At 55.5% G+C, this 21,832-nt stretch overlaps 4 protein-coding genes and 1 non-coding gene across 5 annotated transcripts; 2 read left to right on the forward strand and 3 right to left on the reverse strand.

The window, feature by feature from the left end:
- Nucleotides 1-1,042: 1,042 nt before the first annotated feature.
- COL26b_005610 (uncharacterized protein) lies at nucleotides 1,043-2,029 on the forward strand (the record flags this gene model as incomplete). Its single annotated transcript, XM_053178451.1, has 2 exons — nucleotides 1,043-1,556; nucleotides 1,611-2,029. 2 exons carry the CDS (start codon nucleotides 1,043-1,045, stop codon nucleotides 2,027-2,029), a joined length of 933 nt encoding a protein of 310 aa, XP_053037654.1.
- Nucleotides 2,030-5,260: 3,231 nt separating this feature from the next.
- Nucleotides 5,261-7,491, forward strand: COL26b_005611 (uncharacterized protein; the record flags this gene model as incomplete). Its single annotated transcript, XM_053178452.1, has 3 exons — nucleotides 5,261-5,930; nucleotides 5,987-7,148; nucleotides 7,203-7,491. The coding sequence occupies 3 exons, from the start codon at nucleotides 5,261-5,263 to the stop codon at nucleotides 7,489-7,491; spliced, it is 2,121 nt and encodes a 706-aa protein (XP_053037655.1).
- Nucleotides 7,492-8,321: 830 nt separating this feature from the next.
- On the reverse strand, nucleotides 8,322-8,856 carry COL26b_005612 (uncharacterized protein; the record flags this gene model as incomplete). The annotated part of the gene is made up of 2 exons (XM_053178453.1): nucleotides 8,322-8,758; nucleotides 8,817-8,856. The coding sequence occupies 2 exons, from the start codon at nucleotides 8,854-8,856 to the stop codon at nucleotides 8,322-8,324; spliced, it is 477 nt and encodes a 158-aa protein (XP_053037656.1).
- A 2,588-nt stretch (nucleotides 8,857-11,444) lies between these two features.
- On the reverse strand, nucleotides 11,445-13,734 carry COL26b_005613 (uncharacterized protein; the record flags this gene model as incomplete). The annotated part of the gene is made up of 2 exons (XM_053178454.1): nucleotides 11,445-13,601; nucleotides 13,675-13,734. The coding sequence occupies 2 exons, from the start codon at nucleotides 13,732-13,734 to the stop codon at nucleotides 11,445-11,447; spliced, it is 2,217 nt and encodes a 738-aa protein (XP_053037657.1).
- Nucleotides 13,735-18,652: 4,918 nt separating this feature from the next.
- On the reverse strand, nucleotides 18,653-18,747 carry COL26b_005614. The gene has a single exon. It is a non-coding gene; the product is annotated as a tRNA-Glu (tRNA).
- Nucleotides 18,748-21,832: the final 3,085 nt, after the last annotated feature.

A 21,832-nucleotide genomic window follows, 5' to 3' on the forward strand; every position in this document is an offset into this window, starting at 1 on the left:
AGACACACAGACACAGTCTGTCCGTCCGTCAGTCAGGCCAGAATGCCAGATGGACAGCCCGATGGCGGCGTGCGCGGGCGGGCAGCTCACGGGCAGACGAAACAAAGAGACAGCTGGTAGGCGGAGTACGGGGTTGGATACCTCTACTTGGCACTCGACAGTCCGCAATTGACGCTGAGGGAGGTGTACATACCGCAGCAACATAGTACCTACACTACTGGCTGCGTCTTCTATTGTCCGTGGGTATCGCCGCAAAGGAGTGGGCTTCGGCCGGTGGCAGTGGGCAGTGTCTGCGAAAGCGCCGACGAATGCGTACGTAGCTCTGCTGATCCTGATGAACGATCACTGATGCCGCCTGATCATGTATCGACTTTCCGACAACTCCCCCTCAGTGCTCAAGAAGCAGGTTCCCACGTTCCCAAGTCCCCTCCTTTTCCCTTCCCCTTTCCACGTTCTCCCCCCGCCCCCCCCTTGTCCTCCCTCCTTTCCCCTTTTGATGTTCCTGGTGGCCCATGCTGTCGCACCCAACCTAAAATGCGCTTAGCGCCGAGGGTCCTGACGTGAAACCCCTGTGGCTGGTGGCACGCTTTCGGCAATTGGAATTATTGAGCCACAAACCACCAGCCACATCTGAGTGCCCCACGTCAGAGATGGCCCCTGCGTCGCGGGAAGCTGCTGCAAGGCTGCGGTTGTCGTGGAAAATACGCCTCTGTTTACATTCGACCCCAAATCAGCCTTCGTCTTGTGGCTGGATCTGACCGCTTCCCAAGTGACATACGCCTCCAGCTTGACTCTAATACGAAACCAACATCCATCGGCTCTATCCAACACTTGTGCACAGTTTTTAATCTTGCCATTGCTTTTCCCCACGTCCTGCAGCATCACTGCCACCCTCTCAGACAGTGAACCAACGCCTCTTGGCCTCTCCATATTTCGCATTGTTTACTTTGGTGCCAAGTGGGCGCGCGGCATCAGACTTCCTGAGCAAGGCATTCCCTATTTCCCACCCACCACATCTATTTTCGCCGCAAAAGCCCTCATTATGGTAGGCCAGGGTCCATCTCACGCGTCGAATCGCCTCGAGGAGCGCATGAATTTTGACGTCGAGAATCCACAGGCAATGCCCGCTGGCTACAAACCTTCCCCACTAGGACCATATGGCTCTCCGCGCAGCTCACCCTTCCGACGACCAGAGTCTCCAGCATCGCCTTCTGCCGTGCGCCAAGCCTCAACACAAGTCACTCCTTCCGGATCACCGACCAAGGCGTCCTACGCTACCAACAACGGGCGATTCGGCAACCCAACTACTCCAACAGAGACAGTCGAGAGCCGTACACCGAGAGTGCGCACGCCCACTGGCGGCGAGACCAGCAACATCATGACCTCGCCCATCGCTGCGCGGCCAGCGTTGAAGAAGAGCGTCAGCCACGGCGGCGCCATTGCGCAATTGCAACCTGCTCAAGTCAGGACACTCAGAGAAGGATTCGAGATTCTGGATCGCGACAGCGACGGCATCATTAACAGAGACGATGTGGCGGACATGCTAAACCAGCTGGGTAAGTCGACAAGGTGACAGCTCTGCCTCGCTTGCAATGTTTGACACTTTCCAGGCCTGCCATCCAACGCATCCGACGTAACACATTTCTTCCCGCCATCCGCACCTCAGACGATGACGATGGCGACCTTTCTCAACTCTCTGGCCACGATGATGGCCTCTCTATCCCATCAATCCGAGCTTCTCTCCGCCTTTTCCGCGTTCGACGACGACGACAGTGGCCAGATCAACCTGAACGAGCTGCGAGACGCGCTGCTCAATACTGCGCCAGAGCCTGGCGAACGTCCGCTGACGGAGGCCGAGGTCGAGAAGGTGATTGAAGGCTTCACGGGCCGAAGAGCGTTCAGTCGCAGCATGCAAAGCGGATTGGGCAAGCGCGGCGAGGTTTTTAGATACCAAGATTTTGTCAACTCCATCATGGGTTCCTCCAACACGGCGTCAGAGCCTAACTCGGCCGAAGGATCGGAGGACTGAGGGTACAAAACAAGAAAAGTCTCATGGCACAGGGGAGATCGGGGTGTGACGACATTGGGCGAGCAATATGTGGAGACGAAGCTTCCGTAACCGCGGGGAGGGGAAACGAGCACAATTAAATGGAAACGGAGGGATTGACGAACAGATTTGGACATGACTTGCACTGTATTTTTATTCATTGGGAAATAATCAAAGGACACCGGATCACGGAAAGTATCAGGAATAATTCCGGCTCCGTTTCACAGCATTTCGCGCCAAGAGAGGCCTGTTGTTTGGCGCCGGTCAACAAGCCGTTGCGGCAGGCGCCCATTGTGACGATGACTTGACGTCGAGTGACGGGGGACAGATCCCACAGAGGCCAAAGCCGGGGCGGGGGATTAAGGGCTATTCCGTCGAGGACGATTCCACATGCAACGACGGTGTCTCTTCTCAAGGCATGGGGAATTCAGTGTAATGGAAAAGGCTGGGACGCAGGCCGTTGAGGGCAGTGCATGCACGTCTTCTGCATCCGCTTCAACTTGCATCCAGAGGGGGGTTCTGGGAAGACCCGCTGGACTGCGTAATAACCCTGGCCACGGTGGCCTTGAGCGGCAATCTGGACTTTGGGATGGGCAATTTGAATGGGCAAGCCGAGGGGATGGTGATGCCATCAGTTTGGTTTAGGAGGAGGCTGGGAGATGCACATCAGCGAGGAGGCCACTCGGGGCCACTCACAGGGCAGTCTGCAGCGGCCTGCCTACCTGTACATACAGCATGCAGCAGCAGCAGCAACGGCAGCAGCTGGCAGGGCACCTCTTTTTTTTTTTTTTTTTCTTGCCAACAAGGGGCCGGCGGCAGTGACCGGGACATGGGGTGTTCCGAGCTTGCACATTGATTTTTCAGGGACTTTTTCTCAGTTGCGGTCGGTGCAGGTGGTCGGGTGCCATTCAGCAACCAGCACCTTCGGGCGGTTCGGCGGCCCAAGGTGACAGCGGTCAATGGTGGGCGCTGATTGGGCGCGCCTCGCAGGGTCCGGGACGGAGCCCCACCGAACCTTCTCGAACCGGCCCGCTGGGATGCAGCGGACTTGGAGAGCAATAGCCGTTTGTTGCAAACGCCTCGATATGCCGATTTAGCCTGTATCCCGAACCTTCCTAAGCAGCAGCGGCACGGGTACGGCAATGGCAATTTGGGCTGTAAGTAAAGGCAGATGCGCAGTACGTAGCCTGAAAACTCAGCGTCGTGCCGCTGTACGACAGCTTGGATCCAGTGGTTCCCTTTTCTTCCTCTTCTGTCCTCCCCCTTAAAGTCTTGGAGTCGGTGAAAGGAACGTGCTCAGCATTATCTCATCCTCGACGTCTGATATCCGCCGTGTCCCGACAGTCAGGAAGGGCAGCTGTGGTCCCCTGCAAACGCCATGACGCTGTCGTCCCTGGGCCCTGGAGCTGGAGGACCCTCCAATGGAGGTTGAACACACGAAAAGCTCCTCTTTCGCGGGATCAGGTCTAGTCACTATCCTGGTCTATTTCTAGCCAGTACAGTTGAGGCCTGCGTCGGTCGCCGGGAGGATATGACATGGCCCCCGACGAACCTAATACTTTGCGCGTGATGCGCCATTGGTCGGCCGAGGGCGACAGCGAAATCACGGTGGCTAGGAAACGAGACGGGAGACAGAAGAACAACAGCGAGCAACACTCCTCTCCTCATTGAGTCGTCCGCAGACCAGTCGTCCGACGATCTCTTCATCCACCGCTGTGCAGCTAGGTAAACAAGCCGACGACGTCTTGGCCTCGCCATTGGCTCTCTGGCGGCTGCGAGTAGTCATCGGGAGACGGGACTGGACCGTTTGGACAAGCTTCCTGTGGGGATGTGTGGCGGCGACCGGTCTTGGTTACATCAACTGCACGCACAGCGCACGCGAGTCTGCAGGTATCATATACACGTTTTGCCGGCCGCGGGCGCCCAATGGCAAAGGCCAAGTGCCATGCCCAGGCGAGACAGGCAGTTGGTCGACATGGAGATGTCAGTTGTCTCTGGCAGGCTGGTTTGGTTTGGTTCTTGGGAGAGATCCTCCTCAAACCGACAGGGCTGGGGAGGAGCAGAAGCACCGCCTGGAACAGCTGCAAGGGCGAGCAACAGCAGTCCCCGCCAGCTGGTGTCATGGGGATAATGGAGTGTAAAGTGTTGTAATTGGCAGCGCTGGGTTGTGTGCTATGTAAAATATACATGGCCGTCCATCCACATCACGCACGCCCAGGCGAGCACATGGGCGTCCAGGGCCTTGTACAGTCTCCGTCTCCCCCGTATCCATAGGTACAGGGCAGGCAGAGAGAGAGAGAGACGGAGAGAGGAGAGGCAGGAAGGGGAAGAAGAAAAAAATTGTGCACAGCTGATAAATCGATCAAGTCCCCCGGGCGAGCAAGGCTCGTCTCGCTTGTTGTTTGGGATTTTCCGTTATTTCGTCTCTCAGGATGACATCTGAAAAGCAACTTTGTGCAATCTCCATCTCTAGCTATTGTTGCTGCCACTGAGCTTTTGCTTGCTTGCTGCTGCTGCCTCACCTTGGCTTCTTTTACCTTGCCTTACCGACGTTTACCTGCCTCCACCGGGTTCCCGTCCCCTACCCCTCTATCTTTTGCCTGTCCGCCTCTCAGGCTTCCTCGAGCACCTCCTCCAGTCAAGTCTCCTCCAGTGTCCACTCCCCAAGTGCCAATGGGCTGTGTGTCTTCTGGCTGAGCCTCCTCTCTTCCTAAACCTTACCTTACCTGCCTGGGCTTCCTTCCTCTCTCTCTTTCCCGCCTCTCCTTCCGCGCGCCCTCGCCCTCACCTTACCTCTACCTCGCCTTTCCGAGAGCCCGCGCTGTCCTTCTCTCACTCCTTCTTCCTCCTTCTCTCGTCCTGCTCTTCGACTTTCTATTGTTTTCTTGAGCTTCTTTTGCTTTTGCAGCCCCCTAAAGCAGCAGACAAACACTTGCCTGCACCATCCGAACCCTTCCCGCATTCCGCTCCCCGAGACAAGGTACAGCTGCCTTCACCCGGGCGCACCCAAGGTCCAAAGGAAAAGGAACCTTGAGCGCAGAAAAAAAAGTTGCTGCTGCAGCCGGCTCCTTCACTAGGCCCGTTAATGCGCTTTGGGGAATCCGGCACAAGCATAACCTTGCATCGAGGTCTGCCGACCCTCCTTACCTAATTAACCAAAAAAATAAGCCCGCGCATTCTTTTGGTTCCCCTCAGAGGGTGCTTGCTTTATCAATGAAGCTCTTCGCAAAGAAGTCGTCCAAGAAGCAGCAAGCCGGCCAGGACGAAAACGACTACGACGCCCCCCCAGCCTACTCTCACTTCCCTCCTCCCACCAACTCGGAGGCTTCCTCTCCCACAAAGTCGCCCACCAAGCCCCGTTCACCCACCAAGGCTCATTCGCCGACGAAATCCCCCACCAAAAAATCCTCCCAGCCCGCATCTCCAGGCCCTCGGGAGACAAAGTCATCGCGCACATCCCGCACTTTCGGCCGCCACCCTACAGACCCCGGATCACGCAGGACCAGCAAGATCGACTACGACACTCACCCCCTCAACCTCACCCCCGAAGAGCGTGCAAAGCGCCTTTCAGCCATGAGCGGTCGCAACTCCCCCGGAGCCATGGACATTGACTCCTCCCAGTCCAACGCCGCTCCTTCCTCCTCTCCTGCCCCGGCCCCCCAACCCTCCGCCCAGGCTTCATTCTCCGTCCCCATACCGAATGGCATCAACACAAACGTCAACGGCAATGATAATGGCGATGCCCCTCCTCCCCCACCTCACAAGTCCAACCCCTCCAGCCCTGTGCCCACTACCGAGGATGAGGCTGAGGCCTACAAGGGTGCGGGCAACAAGTTCTTCAAGGAGAAGGACTACAAGAATGCCATCCTCCAGTACTCCAAGGGTATGTTGCCGCCGGTTGCAAAGTCCGCGACACCGCAGTTACTAAGTCCAGTCTAGCTATCGAGTTGGTCCCCGATTCCGCCACCTACCTGAGCAACCGCGCTGCCGCGTACATGTCCAACACCCAGTATGAGTACGCCCTCGAGGACTGCACCCGCGCCGCCGATCTCGACCCCGAGAACCCCAAGATTCTCCTCCGCCTGGCCCGCATCTACACCAGTCTCGGACAGCCCCAGGAGGCCCTTCTCGTCTTCGGCCGCATCAACCCGCCTCCCTCTGCGAAGGACCAGGCTCCGGCCCGGGAGATGCTTAAGCACATCACCGCCGCCCAGAGCGCCCTGAGAGATGGCACCGCCGGCTCCATGGTTTTGCACGCCCTGGACCAGGCCGAGCGACAGCTGGGTTTCGGCGCTTCCAAGCCCCGCAAGTGGCAACTGATGCGTGGCGAGGCCTACCTGAAGATGGGCACCGTGAATGCCCTCGGCGAGGCGCAGAACATTGCCATGAGTCTGCTGAGGAGCAACAGCCAGGATCCCGAGGCCTTGGTGCTCCGTGGACGTGCTCTGTATGCCCAGGGTGAGAACGACAAGGCCGTCAGCCACTTCCGCAAGGCTATCAGCTGCGACCCCGATATGCGCGATGCCGTCAAGTACCTGAGAATCGTCCAGAAGCTTGACCGCATGAAGGAGGAGGGCAACCAGGACTACAAGCTTGGCCGATGGCAGTCTGCCATTGAGAAATACACCTCCGCTCTGGAGGTTGACCCCGCCAACCGCGGCACCAACTCCAAGATCCTGCAGAACAGGGCGCTCTGCAAGATCAAGCTCAAGCAGTACGACGATGCCATTGCCGACTGTGAGCGTGCCATCAGCCTGGACTTAACATATCTCAAGGCCCGCAAGACCAAAGCCAATGCTCTTGGCCAGGCCAACAAGTGGGAGGATGCTGTGCGTGAGTGGAAGGCGATCCAGGAGCTCGACCCCGAAGACCGCACCATCGCCAAGGAGGTTCGCAAGGCCGAGCTGGAGCTCAAGAAGAGCCAGCGCAAGGACTACTACAAGATCCTCGGTGTCGAGAAGGATGCGGATGACAACCAGATCAAGAAGGCATACCGCAAACTGGCCATCATCCACCACCCCGACAAGAACCCCAACGACGAGCAGGCCGCCGAGCGCTTCAAGGACATCGGTGAAGCCTACGAAACCTTGAGCGATTCTCAGTAAGTCGCCTGTCTAAACATACTTCGACTCGGCCAGTGCTAACCATTCTACAGAAAGCGTGCTCGTTATGACAGTGGTGAGGACCTCATCGACCCCTCCGACATGTTCGGTGGCGGTGGTATGGGAGGTGGCATGGGTGGCATGGGCGGCATGCACGGGGGCATCGACCCTGAGATCCTGTTCAACATGATGGGAGGTGGTGGCGGCTTCGGCGGCGGTGGCGGCTTCAACGGAGGCGGCTTCCCCGGCGGCGGTGCACACTTCTCGTTTGCTGACGGTTCTGGTGGTCGCCCGCGCGGCGGCCAAGGGTTCGGTGGACGCGGCTTCAACTTCTCGACCTGACAATCCGAATCTGAGGAAGATGAAGCAGAACGCTACGACGAGTCGGCCAAGCCGGGACGCAAGCCGGGCGGCTCATTCACCCAAGAGACGATGAAGAACCACATGAAGCGGCGCCAAGATAGAGGTGGCCGAATTGTGGAAAAGGTACGCCAGTACGGAGTGTGGATTGTGGCCGCTTTGGTCCTAGTTCCAATGCAGCTCCTGATACTGGCCGCGATAACTGTGGGATTCGTGTATATTTGCATCTTAGGGGCCCGGAAGCTGGGCATACGGCTCCGTGGCGGGGAATGAGTCGACTGCAGACTGGCATCCATGATCTGTTTTTTTCGGGATAGACATGACGCAAGAAAAGTCACACACCGGCGGCGTTACCAAGGCATCGATCGATTGTCACCCCCTTTTTTTGCCCAACCCTTTTTCAAAACCTGCGTTTTTCTTGTTAGAGTTACGACACCCAATTTCACAAATTCATGAGGAAGAGAGAAAGAAACCCAGGGGTACACGTCAGTCTTTTTTTTTAGTTTTTGTTTTCCCAAACAACTATGGGGGTGGGCTGGGAGGCGTCTTGCATATCTCTACTACGGGGGATTGCTTTTCAATGTCATCAAGGTTAGGCATAGTTCACACACCTGGTAATTGGACTCTAGACTTTGTCTCGGGCAGTTTTATGTCGCCTACTGCATGCTGCAATTCTTTTAATTGTTTTACACTCGTGAGTCTCTATAAATGTATGATTTGTCGCGTCGTCACGACTTTTGGGTATCAATTATCCATCGTCTCCATCCATCCATCCATTCATCCGTCTATCCAACACGACTCTCTCCACGTACCTAGTTCCCTCCAGGCCGCCCGCTCCCGGTGACCTTGGTCGCCTCGAGCACCCTCCCAACATCGTCCCTCAGCTCAGGCATGCCCTTCTCGATGTGCTCCGCAAGGACGTCGCGGAACTGCGCGAAAGCGTTCATCTTGCCCTTCATGAGCTGGTTCCCGCGGCGGACGAGCTCGACGAACTCGCGCGTGTAGATGTCGGGGTTGCGGCCGTTCTCGACGTACTGCACGAGCTCGGGCGGTATCTTGGGCAGGACGCCGGGCAGGTCGGGCGAGGGCGGCGCGCCGGCGGTGGCGGTCATGTGCACGCGCTGCAGGGACGAGGAGAGCGCGGAGACGGAGTCGGCGAGGGCGGGCCCCGTGGGGGTTTGATTCGCGTTGTAGGTTGTCACCTGAACCATGATCTGGTACAGGTCCTGGATCGTGTCTTTGAGCTGTTCTGTTTTGGGTGAGGGTTAGCGGGCGCCGCGAGGAGTTGACGAGAGGTTGTTGCTTACGCTCGAGTTCGGCGGGAGTTGGTTTGTCCATTGGCGCCATCTTTGCGGGTGTTTGGTTGAAGGATCAGGTGGAGGGCTCGTATGCGAGGGGGACGGTGATTGAGCTCGCGGGTTGGGGATGCGATGCCGTGGGATGTGACGATGCGACGATGCGAGGCTGAGGTTTGCGACGAGTGGATGGATGTTGGTGGTTTGTTTTAGTTCGGCTGGTTGTTGGCGGGATGAGCCGGCGGCACCTTCTGGCAGGCACCTCAGCTAGGTGTGGGGCTCCGTCTTACAGGGGTTTGGCGGGTGTCCGTCCGGGACCCTGGTCATATTAGCTGACCCCTCTGCATAACTTCAACGGTGGAATCTTTCCTTGGCTTTATTCCTTGGACAGCCGGGAATAACCCCACGAGGCTAATGGCACTTTGAGATGGCCGTCGGGTTAAAGCTGTCTATTTTCGGGTGCATTCCACACTTTAGAGTGCTTCTGGTAAGGATACCTCCTAGACAATGAATCTCAGGGTCCAACATCGGACCCCGCGTTACGTCTCACTTTGCGCCGCCGAATACCCTCCTCCAAGCTATCTTCTTCCTCGTTCCTTCGCGGGGCGAATCCGCGCCGTCAGCCATCATTCTCTCCGTGTCTCTATGGTCTCTGCCACGATCGATCCCAGTCTCTGGTGTCTCGCGCGAATGTCCCAGACCGTTGGCCGTCCTGCTGACTCGCCTCAGCGCCACCATGGCCGACTCTCTGGCACGCGGCCGTGGTGAAGGGGACCGGATGGGGTTGTACAGCTCCAGGTACTCGGACGATTGGGGCGGCGGTGTGCGGCGCACAAGACGCACAGCTCTGCGTCCGTAGTCTGGTGGCACCAGTGGGCTTCGGGGCCGGACACGTCTTAGTTGTGGGGGCGGCGTCATGTGTCGTGCTTCTCTCTCGCCAGGGGTCTCGGGGGGCGTCACGTAGCCTGATGATGTAGTCGTGTCGGTCTTTTCGAGACGGTCCCCAAGACGAGCTCCGAGACGGGACGACGGGCGCTTGAGAGGTTCGTTGCTTACCCAAGTGGGGGCCTGGGGACGTCGCTGGTCCGGTGGCCACATGCGGAGAGACATCGGCGAAGGGCACGGCGAGGAAGACTGTGGTGTTGTCGGCTGGTAGGTCGGCGTTGGCGACCCCATTGTGCCCACAGTCGAGCCGCCAGACACCGACGTCTCTGGGGTTTGTGCAAATCCAACCAGACTTTGAAGTGGACTGTTGACTACTGGACGCTCTTCTACTTGGTCAACGGGTCGGTACGGTTGCATCCAAGTTGGGATTGGCTTCGTTGGACTTGGTTTGAATGTTTCCTCCTCCAAAGGGTCGTTTACCGAGACGTAGATCGTAGAATCCAGCGGCACTGGACGTTGCACATCCCCGCGGGATCCTTCCCCAGCTCGACGCACCGACAACGAGTCTCGACTGACGGAACGGATGGACTACTCAGCGGTTAGTAGCGAAAACAATCAGTCGAATGTTCACTTACAGCCGGGGCTGTCACCAAGTTCCCAGTCTTCCCTTGACCTAGCTCCCATCGTACGCGACCAAGACCGCCGTCGACCTTCTCGGTCCTCTTCAGCCCACTCTGCACCAAGTCTTCTCCCTCAAGGCCAACGGAGCAAGCGACGCAAACCGGAGGGATATCAACCTCTCTTCCCTTCCTCCTACCTAGCATGCCTTCCCTGTCATGGTCCTCTCCGTGGTCGTCAAAGAGGTTCGACAACGGCACCCCGCGGTATATGATCTTGCTCCCATAGAACAGACAGCCGTAGCATGCTCGATGCCAGAAGCACCAGCCTAGGCTGACACAGTCGTCTCCGCGCAGGACGATCTCGCCGCAAACCCAGCATATCGCAAGGTCGATGATGGCCGTGTAGCAAGATGAACAGGTGAGGCGGGCCGAACGGCCTAGGACCTGTGGAGGGCCGTCGGAGAGCTGCTAGCAAAAGGCACAAGTGAATGGAACCCGTGCCGAATCCATGCTCCCCGTGGTTCAAAGACCGTGATGCCTTCTGTCTAATGATTCGGATAAGTGTGGTAGAGAATGAATCGACCATGAAGTGATGTTACCTAGGGAGGAGTGCCGCATAACTTCAACAGTAGTAGGACGTTGACTTGTCAGGCATGTGCTCGAAGCATTGTTCCTCGGGCAGGAATACTCTCACTAGCACCTGCACATCACCCGAATCACTTTCCGGCAGCACAAAAATTTGCTCAAACTCGTATGGCCATTGCATTGGCGCGCAACTTTTAAAACCTAAAACTCAGTTGAGGTGATACCTTGACCGAGACCAAACACAAAATGCAATCCTCTTGTCAACGCCCATCATATTGTACACATGTGGACCAAACAACGCCATGGCCAATCCATCCTCGACCACCCCCTGGTTCTGCCAACCTAATCAATCTGCAAATCAAAGCATCCGTCGTACGCCTTTCGTGTGATCCTGAGACACCGGAGTTGAAGAACAATCAGTCTCCTGATGCAACAAACAGCCGCGTGTCTCCCCATTCGTCATCATATAGTACAATTCAGCAACACCTTTACGATGTCGCGAAGCAATGTGCTGGCTCATAATATTTCCATGTGGAAGTTCATGCCGTATTCAGCTGCGCATCTTCGGCTTGGCCAGCATGTTCAGTCGGCTGAGACTCATGCCGATGCGCTTCTTAGTAGGGCTCGGCGAAGCAATGACTCGGGGAGTCTGCGGCTTCTTGCCGACGGTGTTGGGGGTGGCTCCCATAAGTCTGGGGGCAAGCAGAGCGTCTCCCTCAGGGACTGGCTCAGCCTTACGTCTCTTGCCAGCCCGCTCACCAGAAGCCTCTTCGAGGTCGCCTTCCTCCTCACGCGCTCGAGCACGCTTCTTGCTGGTCATTCCGTGGGGCTTTCCAGCGAGAAGCTGCATTGGGGACCGGTTCTCCTTGTTGGAAAAGGTGTTGGAGTCGTTGGGGAAGCTACCCGGCATGTCGAGCGATCTACGCACATGACGGATGCTAGATTGTCCTGCAGTCGAGCCAAATCCAGTGGGAGAGGCGCTACCGAACCGAATGGTATGGTCGCTGCGGAAGGTGAAGGTTCCGGGGACGGTCGCGGGCAGAGCATCGCTGGGCTCTGCGGCCTTCGTAGACGGGCTCTCAATCGTCAAGTCAGGGTACAGGCCATCATCTTTGGTTCTCTGGGTGACGTTGTTGCCAAGAATAGCATCGAGGTTGGGATACTGAACCTTGCCTTGCTTACGAATCGGGTTAGCAGAGGCGAATGCCTTGTGGGCGATCGTGTCCGGAACGTCGGTAGTGCGGTTCGTGTCAGGAGTAAAATCAACTCTCTTGAATAGCTTGCGTCGGGGAGTAGTGAAGGGAATAGCGGGCGGTGCCTTTTCGATGGCGACCTGGGGAGCGGGAGTCTGCGCGACACCAGCCGCAGGCTGGGGGATGGCACTCTTGGCCTTATCGTAGGCGCCCTTTCCACCTCGCAAAATAGACTTGACTCTCTCGAATCGTCCTGGGCTCACAATCCGGCGTTTCAGCTCGGCTGTCTTCTCCAGCGCACTCAAATCGTTAGTGGTGGCAGACTTTGTGAGGCCGCCCAAGTCGGGCTTAGATGGAGACTTTCGAAGGCTTCCCAGATCAGGCTTGCTGGGAGACTTGACCAGCGAGCTAGGCAGAGGCATCTTGCTGCCAGCAGCGCGAGCAAGGGAAGACTTGGTGGGGCTGGTCAACGAAGCCAGACTAGGCTGGGACCGAAGGCCAGGCGTAGGCGCAGAGGCAGCGGGAGCGTCATTACCGCTAGACTTGGGGCGCGGAAGGGAGCTGCCATCGCGAGAAGTAGGACGCGCCGTCGAAGCATCGTCCTCGAAGCGCTGGCGAACACGCTTGACAGACGAAGGAGGCTCCAGGTTGGCAAAGATTCGAGCCCTAGGGTGAGGGCCAGCCAATGTCTTCTTGGATTCGTTCGAGTTCGTGTCGTCCAGGTTCGCCTTAGACGGAGACCGCTTGAGGCTCGACTTCTGGCTGGGTGTACCAGCGGCCAGCAAGTTGGGCTTAGAAGGCTGTTTGAGGATCGACTTGGGGTGGCTCGGAGTGTCGTCGAGGTTGGCCTTTGAGGGGGAGCGCTTGAGGCTAGACTTAGGTTGAGTGGGAGTATCATCCAAGTTAGCCTTGGACTGCGAGCGCTTAAGGGAACTCTTCAGCGGAGTGACGCGGCCGGGTTGGGCGCGGAAAGCGGAAGGATGACCCTCGATAGAGTCCATCTTCTTGAACTCGGCCATGTGAGCAGCGCTGTAGCGGCTCGACTTGCCCTTCGCCTTTGCGATTCTTCGTCCATTCAGCTCCTCGTCCTCCCTCTCGAGTTCGCGCTTAGCCAGCAGCTCAGCCTTAATTCTAGCGGCCTCCTCGCGCAGCTCATTCATCATGCGCTGGGCATCGTTGCTCAAGCCGGTGTCTCCAGTTGGCTGATCAACGCGGAAAGTAAAGGGCGACTCAGGCACGCCAGACGTCTTGGAGGGCGTCGCCTGAGTATCGGTAGTCTTATCAGAAGGCTTCATATCTCTGAAGCCAAGCCAGGTAGCGGAGGGAGGAGCGACGGTAGGGTGAACCTTGCTCGGGTGCATCTCCGAGAGGGGAGCCTTCAGTTGAGAAGAGGAGGAAGGCGTGGCTGGGTCGTGATCGGGGACGACGAGGGCATTCAAGCTCTCAGCGACAGATTTAGAGGGAGGAGTATCATCTCGCTCGGCGACGGAAGCGAGAGTCTGTTTGGCCTTGGGCTAAAAAAGAAAAAGGACGTTAGTTCGGGGCCCGCGAGTCGTTTGTTTACAGCTGGCGGTCGGATTGTCTTACCTTGGGCGTGTTCGCACCACCGCTGGCCAACCGGGCCGAACGACGGCGAGGCGGCGTCATGTTGGATTGCTGCTCCGTGAGGGTATCGTCGACTTCGGTTTGATGTTGCTGTCAGGTTAGTATGGGTGATGGTCAAGACGAAGAAATCGTCGATCAAGCCAGGTCCTTGGGAAGAGACTCTGTGAGAGATTTGATGATGTCAGGCGAGAGTGAAAGTGGGTGTGGCTCACAGGTTCGGCGTTGGGTACGTAGAACGCGACGGGGGAGTGCTTGGAGGGGCTGCCGTTTGTTTACATTCCACAGTCGTTTGCTTTGTTTCGATTGGTCCGTTCGAGGTAGAAAAACAGTGACGGCCCAAGCTCCACGCCCCGGGCCTTGGGTGATCAAGTGGGGCTGCCGCAATCCGGACAGTGTTTGCACCGTACTCTGGGCGCATTTGTTTACCGTTCGCGGTGCCTTCACCCAGTGTTTGCTTGGGTTCACCTTGGGTTCACCCTGAACATCTCGTGGGTCAAACAAACAGAGCAGGCGCACCTCGTGTCTAGGGGTCCACGTCTACTCTTTCTCGAACTCTCTGTTGTTTCACGTGGCTTGTTGTTGTTCACGTTGTTTTGTACGCCACGGTAAGTACGACGGTGACATTGACACCTCCTGTTGTGGCTGCATCTGCTCGATTGGATGGCAGTGCTTCTCCCACTCAGAGATATCAGCGAACGGAAAGTCTAGTGGACGATGCGATCACGACAACAACAAAGCCAGCCTCGGCTATGCGTTCACAGGCGCAGCGCCACTATCTGGTGGCTGCAACTCAACGCAAGCCAGTGTCGGACCACACACTTCTAGTTCCCGGTTCTCTCCATTTAACCTCGTTCGAAACACATTGGTCAACGTCTCGGGAGCAAACGCTGTCTACCGAGGATGAAAGGGACTGAAAGGGAAAGATTAGCCCGGGCTGCCGCATCGTTTTCACCTTCATAATGACGCAGCATGAGACTCCAAAGGTTCGTGTTGTATTCCATGGATGGGTGCTACGAAGAGCCCAGCAAGGCTGAAGATTAGCGAAAGTCTACCCGGCTCCGAGGAACTGGATCTTCCCGCCTGGGCTTGAGAGACGCGACTCGAAGTCAAATTCGCCAAAATGTAGCGTCAATTGCCTTGTGAACACACACTGTACAAACACTCCGGCTGCAGGATGATTCGGATGGCATGGTAGAGATAAACGTATAAAATATGGACATGCGATAGAAGTCGTGGCTTGACGCCAAAACACCGAATTTGAGCCTCTCGTTCTTCCGGTTACGTCTCAACAGTAGATGATTCGCCCAGAATGAGGCTCATGGTGCGGAATGCTGGCCTTCCGGCTAGTTCCAGATGCAGCACTATGCTAGTAGATGACGACACAAGATGCTCGTTGCCGCATTCCATACAACAGGCTAAGATTTAGAACAGAATTGCCACTATGGGATAGGAAAGGCTCGCTGGATGTTCTAGCAGGATATCCATCAGCTTTAATCTGGTGATTTTATTGGCTGGTAATCTGTCCAACATGCTCCATCTAGCCTTGTCTCGTGTTCGACGGCCACATTCTTTGAAGGACAGTCTGCTCCGGAACCCGATTCCTTTGCAGTTTCACTCTGGTCTTACAATCACTTCTTCTGTGAGTTGGAGCATCCTGTTGGTCACGCTTAGCTGCCGTGAAGAGACGGATCTCCCTGAAGAAGTCCTTTTGCGGGCAGGGTCGATATCATCGTCTCTCTGGCTTTCAATTCTTTGGATTTGTGTGGTATGCATAGCGTAATCGTTATTCGATTTGAAGATTGGTGTCTTGTTAGGTAGCTGACCCCCGCTGATACTCGATTTCCATCTTAACCACTCTCTGTCCTCAATCCAATGCGCCCTTGTCTGCCCTTCCTCCCGTTGCAGCCATCCCGTCTGATACTCTGTGGTCACTTAGTCAGTTTCTTGTATCCGGCGGAAAGTCCTGCAAGATAGAGCTAGAGAAGACCTACATCAGACATCGTCTAGGTCAGAAAGAATCGTCGCAGAATACTTCGGTTGCCATGTGACGTAGAGAAGACCCAAGCATTGCCTTGCGAACTGTTTCTGCCTGCGAAGCTCTGGCGGCTGTCCTTCCGTCTTTGGGTGGTCCACATTGTTACCCAAGGATGGCAGTGGCGGGAAGCCGAGCTTGAGGTTGGCTGGCCTTGCGTCTGGTAAGAGGCTTCACGTTCAGTTCCAGGATCGACCACCAGGATGGATGAGTTATTGCTCTGATCCACCGGTCGTTTTGCGCAGCGAAATTCTGAAGAAGAACCTCACTGTCGAAAGGGGAGTAGCGAGTCTTGGGAGGCTCCTGCGGGCCATCGCGGCGAACAGTGGTCTTCATGTTGAGTTGGTGTTTTGGCTGGATCGGGGTTGTTGGGAAGTGAATGTTGAGTTGTAATTGAAGAGTTGTTCGGGGGAATGTGAATGGTTTCTTTAGAGTGGGTGTGGGGACGATGTGTTTGTGTTGAAAAAGAAAGAGAAGTCAATCGCTGGCGCAAAATTGGATATCCCCAAAGAAACCACGGGTACCTGACGGCAGGCAGCGATATCACTCGCACCTTCGCAGCTAGAACTAGATATTACCAGGTGAAGAATGTAGGTGACAGGATGGAAGGAACGTGAACATCACCTATGGCATCGATCAGCAGTCACGGTCCAGATGTGTAGGTCTCGCGGGTTTAATTCGTATTCATATTGCTCAATCTGACGCCTACCTCTCAGCTCCATCTCACGCCCGTTCTGAAACTTCCACTCGCAGACCAGCACCTCTCCGTCATTCTTGCTCTCTATCTTTTCAATCTTAGCTCATCCTGGGCTATCTCCAGGCCTATCATATCAGATGTCAGTGTTCCGTCAACTGTCATCAGAGTATGGGACGGCTGGCTACTCACAGATTACCGGCAATGTGTGCAAACAAGGCATTGAAGCCATGTACGCAATCAAAGGCCATTCTTATGAGGTGCCGAAGTTTCCTCATCTAGTACCAATCGGCTGGCCAGTCGGTTGCGGGCGGGTGGAAGGCGGAATATATGGTTGGAGGAGTCAATTGGTTCAAGGCGCTTGGAGGAGTTGGTTGTTCGGCGAGAAGCATTTCTAGATGGTGCGCCCAGACATCGTTGTAGAACTCGGGCGAGCCTGCCTGCCCCTGAATGCTCGCGGCGCTGGACTTCGTGGTCTCCTTCACTTCTTGAGGGCCATCACGTCTGGTCTGAGTCTTCATCTTGTAAGGTGAGTGGTGGAGTTGATCGAAGTTGATGTCCAATGTGACGAGTTGCGTAGGTTATTGTTGTTGTTGAATGTGAATCAACTTCTTGACTGTTCAGCGAAGGAATGGAGGTTTAAATAGTCGATCGAGTCAGGGGGTGGGCAGATATCTAGCGGTAATTAGGAAGGCACAAGCCTGTTGTGATCTTGTTGAATCAAGTTGTAATATCACTTCGAGGCCAGATGTGAGATATCTGTGGGAGACGTTGGAAGGTTCGATCGAGTCTGCTGGCAGGAAGGAAACTGGACATGACGTCTACGGGACTGCATGGTTCACCTGAACGAAGCTCAATGGTACTTCAAGTACAATGGGTATACGGCAGACAAAAGTCCTCCTGGGACTTTGGCCCTTTCTAGAGACGACGCCTCTTCCGAATGCTAATCACTGAGGCGACATCGACCAACTTGGCGCGGGGGTATGGAGCGTAGACATCGTATTCAGAATAAATTTAAGCCAACTCACGTGGAAGCTTCGTGGTATCACATTCAAGATGCTCTTGCTCGAGGGGCATGATTTTCTCACAAGTGCATAGAGTTCGCCCATAACTTCCAGTATTATACGTCTTGACTACGGTAGCAACGGAAAGATTGAGATATTAAACCTTCGATAAGCTCCCAATGGTGACAGTCCAGAAGAAGAACGATACTGGATGCACCAGGGAAGAAACGACGGAAAACCCGACATCGTCTGCAGTGGAGTTTTCTTGCCCCGTGCATAGGTGCGTTTCCGGTGGATCTAGGAGTCAAAGGATAGAAGCCAGGAACACAGCTCTATATTATACGTTGACCGGCTCGGACAACACATGGAGGGCCCGGTTTAATGGGCACGCAGCCATCTCGTCTTGTGAGTTGCGAACACACGGCCATAGATATGGGTCAGAGAGCTTGGAAGGGATACACAAAGACTCAGTAAAGTTTTACGCCTCTGTGTAATCATCTCAAGACTGCAGTTGACACCATCTCCGTCCCAGTTCCATGTGTTTAGTGGCTTTCGGAAAAGTTGAACAGCAGGTTGCACGAGATGCGAAGGATGATAACATTAACAAACACCCATCACATCCATGCCGAGGCTCCAGTCAAATCACAAAAGTCTACAACCGAGAAGTAAGGGAAGCTGATCCTGTCGTGTGCCGTGTTGTCAGATTTGTCGAATTGAGCGATGCAGACCGCGCGCATGTTTGCCGACGAAGCTCGGAGGTGGCTGCCTGGGAAAGAGGTAGATGAAGAAGATAACCCGACGATCCATCATGCAGAGGGGATGATCCAAGGTTCTTCCTTCAGTTGGTGGTGGCTGCCTCAATTTCTTCACAGATTATTGACACACATAGATCTGATGCTCGTTGGCTGTCAAATCAATAGCGGATAACCTCCCGCATCTGGCTCATAAAGTCAAATCCACATCGCCTCATCGAGATTCTTTGTTCAACAAGAGAGTAATGTTTGGTGACAGAATGCAATGGAGTTGTCTTCTTTTATCTGCCTTTCGACTGATGCTTGACATGTCGCGATATCATTAAGCCTGAGTTAAGTCAGTATCTCTTTCTCTCCAACAACCCAACCCAGTACCCTTGCGCCATGTCTCCATAAAGATGCCTCTCCACGCAGTTCAGGATCAAAGATTGGACACTGAACACAAACCCACGATCAAACATGATACAAAAAGACATGTTTCCGACACCGAGAATCGAACTCGGAGCTCTCCGGAGCCTCAGACCATTGGACCGGCTTGAAAGCGGAGTATGTTAACCACTACACCATGCCGGATGCTGATTTGTTGGAGAGCTACGCGATCAAGCAGCTCATGGAGGCCACGTCAGAGCGTGTGGTACAATGCGCAGTTGGTTTGGGGTTGGCGTGGCCGAGAAAGGAATGGCTCGAGTCAGACGTGGAGGCACATAGTCTTCACGGAGCATGACCGAGCTTGACAGAGGCCGGGCAACTCGACAAAGGGCAGTAAAAGCTGCTTGGACCATTGCATTGAAAGACTGTTAAGTTATTTGGTTGATTCATCTTCGGAACAGATTGAATAACAAGGATTTGGAACACTTGAAGAGCCGCATAGAGTTTGAGTGATCGGATTGCGTGTTTCTGTTGAACACAACTCTCAGAGCCGACACCTGGTCGCAGCTGGCCCAACCAAAGCATAATCCGAGGAGGCACAATTTCCATGACAGCGGTTTTCTGCACATATGGATACTCCATGTCGAATGAATCAAGAGACTCCGTCAGTGGTTTGGGAACCGGACGACATTGAAAAAGCTCAGCATGCCCGCCTCCGGTCCATGCTGGCAATTGACTTTTTCCTCTCTCCAAGCATCTTCGACACACTTGTCCGACTCATCCCAGCTTTGAGAGACTCAACTTACGACACACGCCCCGAAGACATCAGGCTCAGCGGTCTTCGGACCGCCGCTTCGTTACGTCTTCCATCCCGCCGCGGACATGGTTTCACATTTGAAGGACTTTCGGACCCGGCGGCATCATGAGCTTGGCAGGACGCCGGACTCATCCCGAACACGTTTGTGAGGCATCAAGCCAAGCATCGTGACGGACCAAAGGTGCCAATGGAATGTCTGATGTCTAATTACTGCAGATGTCGACGCCCGGGCACTCCACACTCTCTTCTGAAGATCACGATCCGGGTCAGCCTGTCTGCGATTCCCGCGGAACCCTCGTGAGTCACAGGGGACAGCATCACCTGACCGCTACGTAACCGCAACGCAGCTGGCACGTTCGTGTTTGTAGGACTTTTGAACGGCGCCGCCAGGTGTTGACATGGCGGGTGGCCGGCGGCCAGCTCTCTCAGTAAGTCAGACGGTCGGGAACACACCCCTCTCTACGGGTTTGGCCCAAAGGGGCAATGAAACGACACGGCTTGCATCTGAGGAATCTATCCACAGCTGCGGTCCACTAGCGGAATGCCCCGCCCTAGGGCTCGCGTAGTGTACGGGAGCCTGGATGCGTACTGATGCATTGCAAAAGAGCAAAGGAAGAGAGGGAAAAAAGGGCAGAGGAAATGTCTGATGGTGTGTTGCTGTCTGTAATGCGACGCCGGGCAGGCAAAGGCCTTTTTGCATTCGTGTCAGATGATTGGCTTTCCGATGTTCGGATGCCACGGCGAATGAGTGAGAACCTTGAGGGCGCGGAAAACGTCCGGACTCGGAGGCCAGTCGGAGAGACTAGAAGTTTTCTGGAAGAAAAAGACCTCTCCACTTTTTTGCCTCGTCTTCTTCCTCTTTCTGCACCGAGACTGAGAGATGGATCATGGACGTGCAAGTGGAAGCTCGGGCCATGCCTTTGGACCCCGATCCGACGCTAGGGCCATTTCGTCCAAGACGGTCAGCTGAACGGCTTAGAACGAACGGAGAAAATGAACGGTGCGAACGGACGGCGCCAAAGCCCAGACGGCACCCAAAGTGTCACTGGCAATTGCAACTGCGCACGTTCGAGATCGCCTGCCAGCTCAACAAGTGCTGTCTGCAACAAACCTTGAGCAGGCTTGGCGTCGGACTTGCTGCCCCCAAGAAATCAAAAAGGACGAACATCGGTTGCCTCGAACAGAAAGTCAGATGGGAGAGAGATCGGTCCAATCCCGAGACCGGAGGATGGATGACCTCAGTGCCATCGCGGCCTCCGGGCATGAAGGATGGGTGAAAATTATTTCAACCTCACGGCACAGACGAGGATGTGACGAAACACCGTCAATCACCTCACCTCTCCCGACTGCTCGGTTCCTGCCGTAACCATCGGCGCAGCGCTCCGGGAGGGTCGAGTCCGACAATTATTGGCCGCCGCAACGTCGAATAGCCTTTCCTGCACCGGGATAGGGCCACCACACCAAGTTTTTCAATCACGTCGCCCTGCGTCACGTTACGAAGGCAGGCAGTTAGTTGGAGAAGACCTCCGAAAAGAAGAGTTGGAGACGACTCCGCGGAGATACAAGTTTCTCTCTTCAACAGTCCAAGGATCTGAGGCAAGCATCCGTTAGTGCGTCGCTAACGTCGCCTTACCGTACAGTTCGCAGGGATGCAATCCAACGCTACAGGCTTGTCCAGCGCGAGAATCTGCTTTGAGCCTGCAGCCTACAACTGAGTCCAGACTCTGGCCGCCGTCTTTAACACGCTGTCCGCTTCCAGTGCCGCCGTTGCTGCTACGGCACTTGCGCTGCTCCCGTCGCGGATCATGGAGTCGCTACCGCGGCACCGCTCAAGGGCCTGGGCTCACCTCTGAATGCGCTTCAGCGTCATCAACCGCACGTCTGCTGGTCGAAACGCCCAGCCTGGCGATCATCAATGGAGTCAATGGGGCGAGCCTTGGACCGACCTCAAATCAACTCGGCGTCTTTTCTACATCCTGCTCAGCCTTTCTCTGGACACTTGTTGTCTCCCGACGTGTTTCCTTCTCCTCGAGGACCAACAATTTTCAGTGGACGTCAACAAACGCACATGGCGTTTCTCTGGCCAGGCTAACGTTTCTCTCCCCGAGGTACATGCGCTACAGGTACCCCAAGCCTCCAACTGCACCTGGACTGGTGGAGGGGCGTTGGTTTTGGGGGTGCCTCGCAACTGGACGACAGCTGGAAGCTCTCCGCCTCCCGGATGCTGGCTGGAGCTCAGGTGATCTGAAAATTTGTTCGATGCGAACGTGGCTCCGCTCCAGTTCAGAGCCCGGCCCCAGTTTCGTCTGATGACCGCCAAAATCGACCAGTCGCCAGCAACACCGGCTGCCGCGAATACGCCTGGGACGTCCTACGTCTGAAAGGTCTGGTGAAATGACCTCTTGCATGCCAAGGATGGTCGTTTTTGATGCTCGACGAGAGAGCCCGTCCGTGATCTGGGTGTCTTTTCGT

This window comes from Colletotrichum chrysophilum, assembly GCF_026319265.1.
Source record: "Colletotrichum chrysophilum strain AFK26 chromosome Unknown scaffold_38, whole genome shotgun sequence".
NCBI classification, from domain to species: domain Eukaryota; kingdom Fungi; phylum Ascomycota; class Sordariomycetes; order Glomerellales; family Glomerellaceae; genus Colletotrichum; species Colletotrichum chrysophilum.